At 48.4% G+C, this 7,558-nt stretch overlaps 1 protein-coding gene across 1 annotated transcript in view; it reads right to left on the minus strand.

The window, feature by feature from the left end:
- igsf3 (immunoglobulin superfamily, member 3) overlaps window positions 1-7,558 on the minus strand; it is a 96,745-nt gene that overhangs the window by 41,015 nt on the left and 48,172 nt on the right. Inside the window, exon 3 of the mRNA XM_079517980.1 lies at window positions 1,291-1,710. Within this exon, the coding sequence (XP_079374106.1) occupies window positions 1,291-1,710 (420 nt within the window). The remainder of the gene's footprint in view (window positions 1-1,290; window positions 1,711-7,558) is intronic.

Below are 7,558 nucleotides of genomic sequence, written 5' to 3' on the forward strand. Positions count from 1 at the left end.
AATTTCCACCCCCTCCCTCTACCCTGGCAGTGGTTCCCCTCCCTCTACCCTGGCAGTGGTTCCCCTCCCTCTACCCTGGCAGTGGTTCCCCTCCCTCTACCCTGGCAGTGGTTCCCCTCCCTCTACCCTGGCAGTGGTTCCCCTCCCTCTACCCTGGCAGTGGTTCCCCTCCCTCTACCCTGGCAGTGGTTCCCCTCCCTCTACCCTGGCAGTGGTTCCCCTCCCTCTACCCTGGCAGTGGTTCCCCCCTCTCTACCCTGGCAGTGGTTCCCCTCCCTCTACCCTGGCAGTGGTTCCCCTCCCTCTACCCTGGCAGTGGTTCCCCTCCCTCTACCCTGGCAGTGGTTCCCCCCTCTCTACCCTGGCAGTGGTTCCCCTCCCTCTACCCTGGCAGTGGTTCCCCTCCCTCTACCCTGGCAGTGGTTCCCCTCCCTCTACCCTGGCAGTGGTTCCCCTCTCTCTACCCTGGCAGTGGTTCCCCTCTCTCTACCCTGGCAGTGGTTCCCCTCCCTCTACCCTGGCAGTGGTTCCCCTCTCTCTACCCTGGCAGTGGTTCCCCTCTCTCTACCCTGGCAGTGGTCCCCCTCCCTCTACACTGGCAGTGGTTCCCCTCCCTCTACCCTGGCAGTGGTTCCCCTCCCTCTACCCTGGCAGTGGTCCCCCTCCCTCTACCCTGGCAGTGGTTCCCCTCCCTCTACCCTGGCAGTGGTTCCCCTCCCTCTACCCTGGCAGTGGTTCCCCTCCCTCTACCCTGGCAGTGGTTCCCCTCCCTCTACCCTGGCAGTGGTTCCCCTCCCTCTACCCTGGCAGTGGTTCCCCTCTCTCTACCCTGGCAGTGGTTCCCCTCCCTCTACCCTGGCAGTGGTTCCCCTCTCTCTACCCTGGCAGTGGTTCCCCTCCCTCTACCCTGGCAGTGGTTCCCCTCTCTCTACCCTGGCAGTGGTTCCCCTCCCTCTACACTGGCAGTTGTTCCCACACTTTCAGGTCAAGACCCTAAAGAGAGATTGGACGTTTGCCCGGGACCCAAACTAGTGAAAACAGCTGATCTACAAGCACTGTGCGCTCGTCATGAAATGACTGAAAGAATCGTCGAATTTTGTTTTTAATTCATGAAAAATGTAGCATTTTGGGAACGTTTTTGGAAAATGTTTTGAAATAATACTTAAAAAAAAGGGGGGGGGGGGGAAACAACAACAATCGCCCGCGACCCGCAAGTGCATGTTTCCCGAGCCAGTGTTTGGGAAACACTTCTCTACAGAGCCCATCAATATGTCATGGCTGTGCACTCACCCGTGGGCTGGATGCGGAGCTGGGTCTTGTCGCTCTGCTTGCGCGTCATGGCGAACCAGCTGCCGTCGGGGTCCTGGATCCACTCGGAGGCCTGGCAGTAGAGCAGGCCCTGGTCCACGGGCTGCAGCATGTGAATGGTCAGCCGGTAGGACGTGGCGCTCAGCTTGTCCAGCCGGAGGTCGCCGGCGGCCATCCGCTGTCGGTAGGGGCCGCCGGAGCGCAGCACAAAGTCCCGGGACAGCGTGAGCAGCTCCTGGGGCGGGGCGGCGGCGTCCTCCGGCGAGCGCAGGTACCAGCCCACCGACAGGTGGGTGTGCTGCGTGGTGGTGCGCGACACCTCGCACGTGAGCTGCAGCATGTCGCCTTCCACCTTGGACAGCGTCTGGGCCGGGGCGGTCACCGTGAGAGAGTCTGGGATCACTGGAACACAAACACAAGAAACAGCCATGAGCAACATTCCTTCAGAAAGACGAATGACTAAATATACACATTTTCCCTTCTTTGGGCGGCTGAGTCAGAGTGACTGATTGACAGTGCGTCTAATGTTTTTTTTCTTTTTCTTAAATCAACACCCTACTTCACCGTACAAAAGTGTCAAGAAAAAGTTGTGAAAATAGCCTCGAGCTTGTACTCTAGATCAGGGGTTCTCAACGTTTTTGGCCGGGGACCCCCGGAAATGCTTTGGCAATGTCTCGGGACCCCCGCCCCGCCCCCTCCCGACCCCCAATATAAATTGACTGCTACAATAACCTTAAACCATTTTGGGCGGGAACCCCTTTTGATGTTTTAAGCATTGTTATAATTTAGCTATTGAAAAATAGCAGATCTACAAGCTCAATAATGAACTTGTAGGTCTGCTATTTTTGAAAAATCGTGAAAATAAAATTTATTTATTTTTTAAAAAATATTTTGGGGACCCCCCAAAATAATTTGGCGACCCCCCGAGGGGTCGCCACCCACGGGTTGAGAATCCCTGCTCTAGATCACTTTCAAAATAAAAGTGATCAAGTCTCTGTTTTTTTACAAACGTGTTTTCTACCCGACAGCAACACACTATGCTAAATCCCTACGTGCTCGTGCAGTGTATTGTCTCTCTCTGGATAGGATACTTGTAGTGTCAGTTAAATACCTAAAATGTACTGTAATGTAGCTACAGTATAGAGGTATGAAATATGATGGACAGCTCCACGTGTTTTGGTTAAACACACTTAACCATACTGGAAATGGTAATAAACATTGATTCTGTTCCAGTAAGATACATTCACATGGTTTACAGAACAGGGCCAAGTATGCATCAGATCAGACATGTCCATTGTGTAAAAAGAAGTGTTAATGTCACCAAGTTTTTTTTTTGTTCTAAGGTGAGCGCCCTCAATTTCCTCTTCCACACATGAGTTTCACATGTCACAATGTGATGGTGATGTGTCCCATCTATCTGGCTCCGCCAGCCTCCCCCTGAGTCCATCACTCACAATTTATTCTGAACCCCCCGCCCCGCCCCTCACCATCCCACCCCCGCCCAATTCCACGTCGACTCTAAGGACAAACAAAGCAACTGACTGACATTTCACTCTGGCACACCAGCACACGTAATGATTGAATGCGCTATTTCTATTACTCTCCATCTTCCGTCTCTTAAAGCCTTAGGTGAAACGGCTATACAATGCAACCGCTTGATCGCACGTTTTTAAATTATGCAAACAACACAAGAAAATAATGTTCCAGTTAATGAATTCTCTCTACTGTATGTATAGCTGACAACCAGAAGATTGACTCAAAGACAGATGGTTAAGAACAGTGAAGAGAAGAGAGTGTGTGGGTGGTTGGGGGGGGGGGGGAGAGAGACGGCCGCGCGCATGCAATGAGGGATGTGACAGTTTTCAGGTGGCAGGCTTGGAGACGCTCCATACTATGCCTCTCCGGAAATAAGAACATCCCTGCTTTGGAGTTTCTGGTGGGCGTCTACCGGCTAAAGGAGTGTTTTTCGGTATAGAATCTACATTCCTAAACCGCCAGGGGACAGAGACCCAAAGGCATGATGGGTCATCAGGTCAAAATGGAAAATACAGTTGCTTTGTGTGTGTGTGTGTGTGTGTGTGTGTGTGTGTGTGTGTGTGTGTGTGTGTGTGTGTGTGTGTGTGTGTGTGTGTGTGTGTGTGTGTGTGTGTGTGTGTGTGTGTGTGTGTGTGTGAGAGAGTGTGATGGGCCAGGAGGTCAAAATGACAAACATGGTTTGCAAAGTTTGCTCACCATGGAGTGTGTGTGTGTGTGTGTGTGTGTGTGTGTGTGTGTGTGTGTGTGTGTGTGTGTGTGTGTGTGTGTGTGTGTGTGTGTGTGTGTGTGTGTGTGTGTGTGTGTGTGAGTGTGATGGGCCAGGAGGTCAAAATGACAAACATGGTTTGCAAACAGTTTGCTCACCATGGAGTGCGTGTGTGTGTGCGTGCGTGCGTGCGTGCGTGCGTGCGTGCGTGCGTGCGTGCGTGCGTGCGTGCGTGCGTACGTGCGTGCGTGCGTGTGTCCAAGTACCGTATGTGTGCTTAACAGCCATATCCTGTTCATCTCCCCATTATATACCAAATGGCCTTACCATCTGGTCGCTTGACTCTGCATGGGGTTCTGCTGTTTTACACACACGCGTGCACGCACACGTACGCACAGTGCCCATCAAACAGAGTGTAGTGTATGTATAGACATCAATGCTCACAATTCACAATGGGCAGCAGTGAGCCATTTAGATTAGTTCGGGATCAAATGAATGGACCAAATAATGGCGAGAGAGGCCTCCCTGGAGCCACTACGTGTTGACTGCGAGCCTTACTTGGATGCTGGGATATTAAAGTGCTTTGTTCAGGGTAAATAAGTGGAGTGTTTTGTGGGAGATGTTTGGCTAAAAGGATTGCCATTGTGAGGACAGCAAATCACCATGTTTGAGGTCTGTGCCTATCCCGGCCTGAATTCATCGCCCATGATTCAACAGCTTAATGCCCGTAACATCACATGCCCGTGTACATTCACTGTAAGCAGGCCAAGCTCGTGTTTGCGTGCGTGCCGTGTGAGCACTTTCCCATCGACATCTGTATTCACTGCGCATGTGTGCGACTGAACACCGATTGAGAGATTACAAAAACTGAGGAACAGTCGCCACTAATGAAATGTGCGGGGAGACGCCGGAGACAAAGGCGTTGAGATCAGAGAATCAAGGAGAGAAGAGGCGGAGGAAGGTTGTCTGACATCTGGTTACTGCAGTTTAACAAGATGCTCAAAAGAAAGACACAAGGCACAGAATGCGAAGAGTACAAAAAGAGAGGAAGTAATGAGACAGGTCAGAGGATATATTCTGCAGAGCTCCGGAAAAGAAGAAAAGAATGCTTGAAAAGGATACCCAGGTTTGAAGTGATCTTCAGCGTTTTGATGTGGGCTGAGTGAGTGTACACTTTGAAAAGCTCCGAAAAATCCCTTCTCAATTACCACGGTGTGTTTGCCTGACAAATAACTGAACTGCTAGTGAGGCAAATGGTATTCCCAGGGGGAAATAACAATCATCTCCTGACAGATTCGGATTTAATAAATATGCAGTAATAGGATAAATGTAGTAGCACTAACAATAACAACACCTAGCCATGTTAAATAGATGCACAATATAGGCAATATTTTTACAGGGCTGGCACTCTGCTCATCGCATCCCTTTGCCAACAGTAGCAACTTCTTAGGTGTACCAGTAAAGCCTGATTTGTCATAAGATGGGCTCCAATGCCAAATGTACCATTTTAACCCATTGAGACCTGGAACGCATCCATGTCACGTTAGCGTTTAACCACATTAACCATTAACCCATTTTGGGGCGGGAACCCCTTTTGGTGTTTTAAACATTGTTATAATTTAGCTATTGAAAAATAGCAGATCTACAAGCTCATAGCGCGCCACCGAGTGGCGCGCTATGAACTTGTAGGTCTGCTATTTTTGAAAAATCGTTAAAATGTGCCTCAAATCTTTCCGAAAATTGTCATGATTTAGAAAAATAAAAAATAAAAATGTCGACGTCAGGCCTGAATGGGTTAAGCACTAGTCCCAGCTGTACGATGTGGTATAGAGTCGGTGTAACAGCCGAGTGGAGCTGAGCTGTATTATGAAAGCCTGACACATTACATAAATCATCAAATATTACCTCTGAAATGGCATTAAGAGAATTCTCAACGCCATTACATAGGCATGACACGAGTCTCATTTGGCGTGTGAAATGGCTAGGCTCTCTGTCTAAAGACTCCAGTCAACACTGAGCAAACGGTAAGCCTAGCTTAGGAGTAGCATTGCCGCAACAGCCCACCTACGCTACAGCCTGCAGTTGCCATGACAACCCTCCTACATGATGCTAAAGGCCTCATGGAAAACCCAGGAGTTACCATAACGACACTCCTCAACCCCCCCCCCCCCCCCCCCCCCCTGTTATCCCCCTGCGCTCCCAAACCCGACTGAGAAGTGTGTAAAAGCATCCGGCTGATTCTCTCATGTCTCCAGGCCTCAGCTCTACTAGGAGGATAGATAATGCTACTTCCTCTGCCGTCGTGTACAGTAGGCCAATAGCATCCCTCCACACAGCTGTGTCTGGGAGACAGGAAACCAATCAAAGGGAACCGGGCAATCTCTGTTTATCCAAGGGTCAGGCTAAGGTCATAAACAAATCATTCCTTGACCTCAATCTTGGAAAGATTAAGAACAGAGCAAGACGGGATGCACAGACTCACACAATGCAACACGCAAAATATACATTACACGTACCTGACCAAGCCAAAACCTGTAACTACTGTAATGCACATGTTTAGATAGTAGACATACTGTATGGGGGCTGCCATAGCTGAATGGGTAGAGAATAGAGATGCCGCTTAGGAAACAGAAGGTCCCATGATGGACAATGTGTTGAGGAGTCGCTGAGCAAGACACTCTGACTCAATCATCCCCTTTGCTCAAGTCTGACCACTTGAGCAGCAATCAGCTGGGTGAAGCTGAAAACTGAATTTCCCCTGTGGCATCAATAGGCCTAATTATTGAAATTAGTACAAAGAGTCACAGTTGTTTTGCCTGAACACATTTAACATCGACAGATATCCAGGGTAGGCATGCCAAAGTTGGTGTAAACTGTACTGTTATCTCATATGAATGAAAACGAGGGGCCACACGTTATCTAATTAACTTTGGTCCCAAATAGAGATTCAAAAGGAATCAAATATAAACCTACCCTAACTAAAATATTTAAACACAATCATTGGCACTTTTAAAGATTTTCCCGCTGTTGCCACTGAACACAGACATTGCAGATGCCAAATGAATTTCACATATATTATTTATTATGGAAGATGGTTTTTGATTCCTTTGTATGGTCGTCTACTTGTTCCGATACCGATACTGGTATCGGGTACTACCTCAAGTACTCTGTACTCGGAACCGGCCCCAATACTGATCCGAGTACCAAAACATCCAATTGACACTAGGCTGAACGAATGCAACGGGAGCAAGTCTGACCCAACAGCTAACACTGCAGCAAATCGTCAAAATAGGCCGATCTACAAGCATAAATGACAAATAAATGAAAGTGTAGATCAGAGATCCATCTGCATCTATGAGAAAAACGGGGTAAAAATAAGTGGTTACTCAAAAAAAGTAAAGTACTCGTATCGGTACTCGGTATCGGCGAGTACTAAAAATGAAGTACTTGTACTCGTACTTGGTCTGAAATAAATGGTATCGGGACAACTCTAGCACCTACCAACTTTTTTCAGGTTTTATTCAGGTATGCAAGAGACTTACTTTTTGTAATACAATTTTTCATGTGCAATGTTTTAGAATTTAGTCCTAGAAAACCTGTCTGTATAATTCTGCTTCTTTAAAGATAAAGCTGTCAAATCTTCACTAATCTGTAAAACCTCATTCGGTTTCATCCCTCCCTCTGTGCTCTTCCCCTGGCCTGCTCTGTCAGCTCTCTGAAGTTGAGTGATGACTGTCCCCCCTCAAGCTGGCCTTTTTTCCCTTTTATGTCCAGTCACACAGAGGGATGGATGGTTGGCCGACATGAGGACAGGTAAAATGGAGAGGAATAGACATGACATAAAAAGATGAAATAGGAAGAAGAAAAAGGCGGTAAGCTCGGAGGTTTGATCTAACTTAGAAGTCACGACATCCAAAGAATATACTGTACAAGAAAACATAAATGCAAGGCTAGCGGATCAAATGGCATTGTGAATACAGTGTGTTCTGTGTGTTTGTGGGGTGGGGG

The sequence above is a fragment of the Electrona antarctica genome, assembly GCF_951216825.1.
Source record: "Electrona antarctica genome assembly, chromosome: 13".
Lineage (NCBI taxonomy): Eukaryota > Metazoa > Chordata > Actinopteri > Myctophiformes > Myctophidae > Electrona > Electrona antarctica.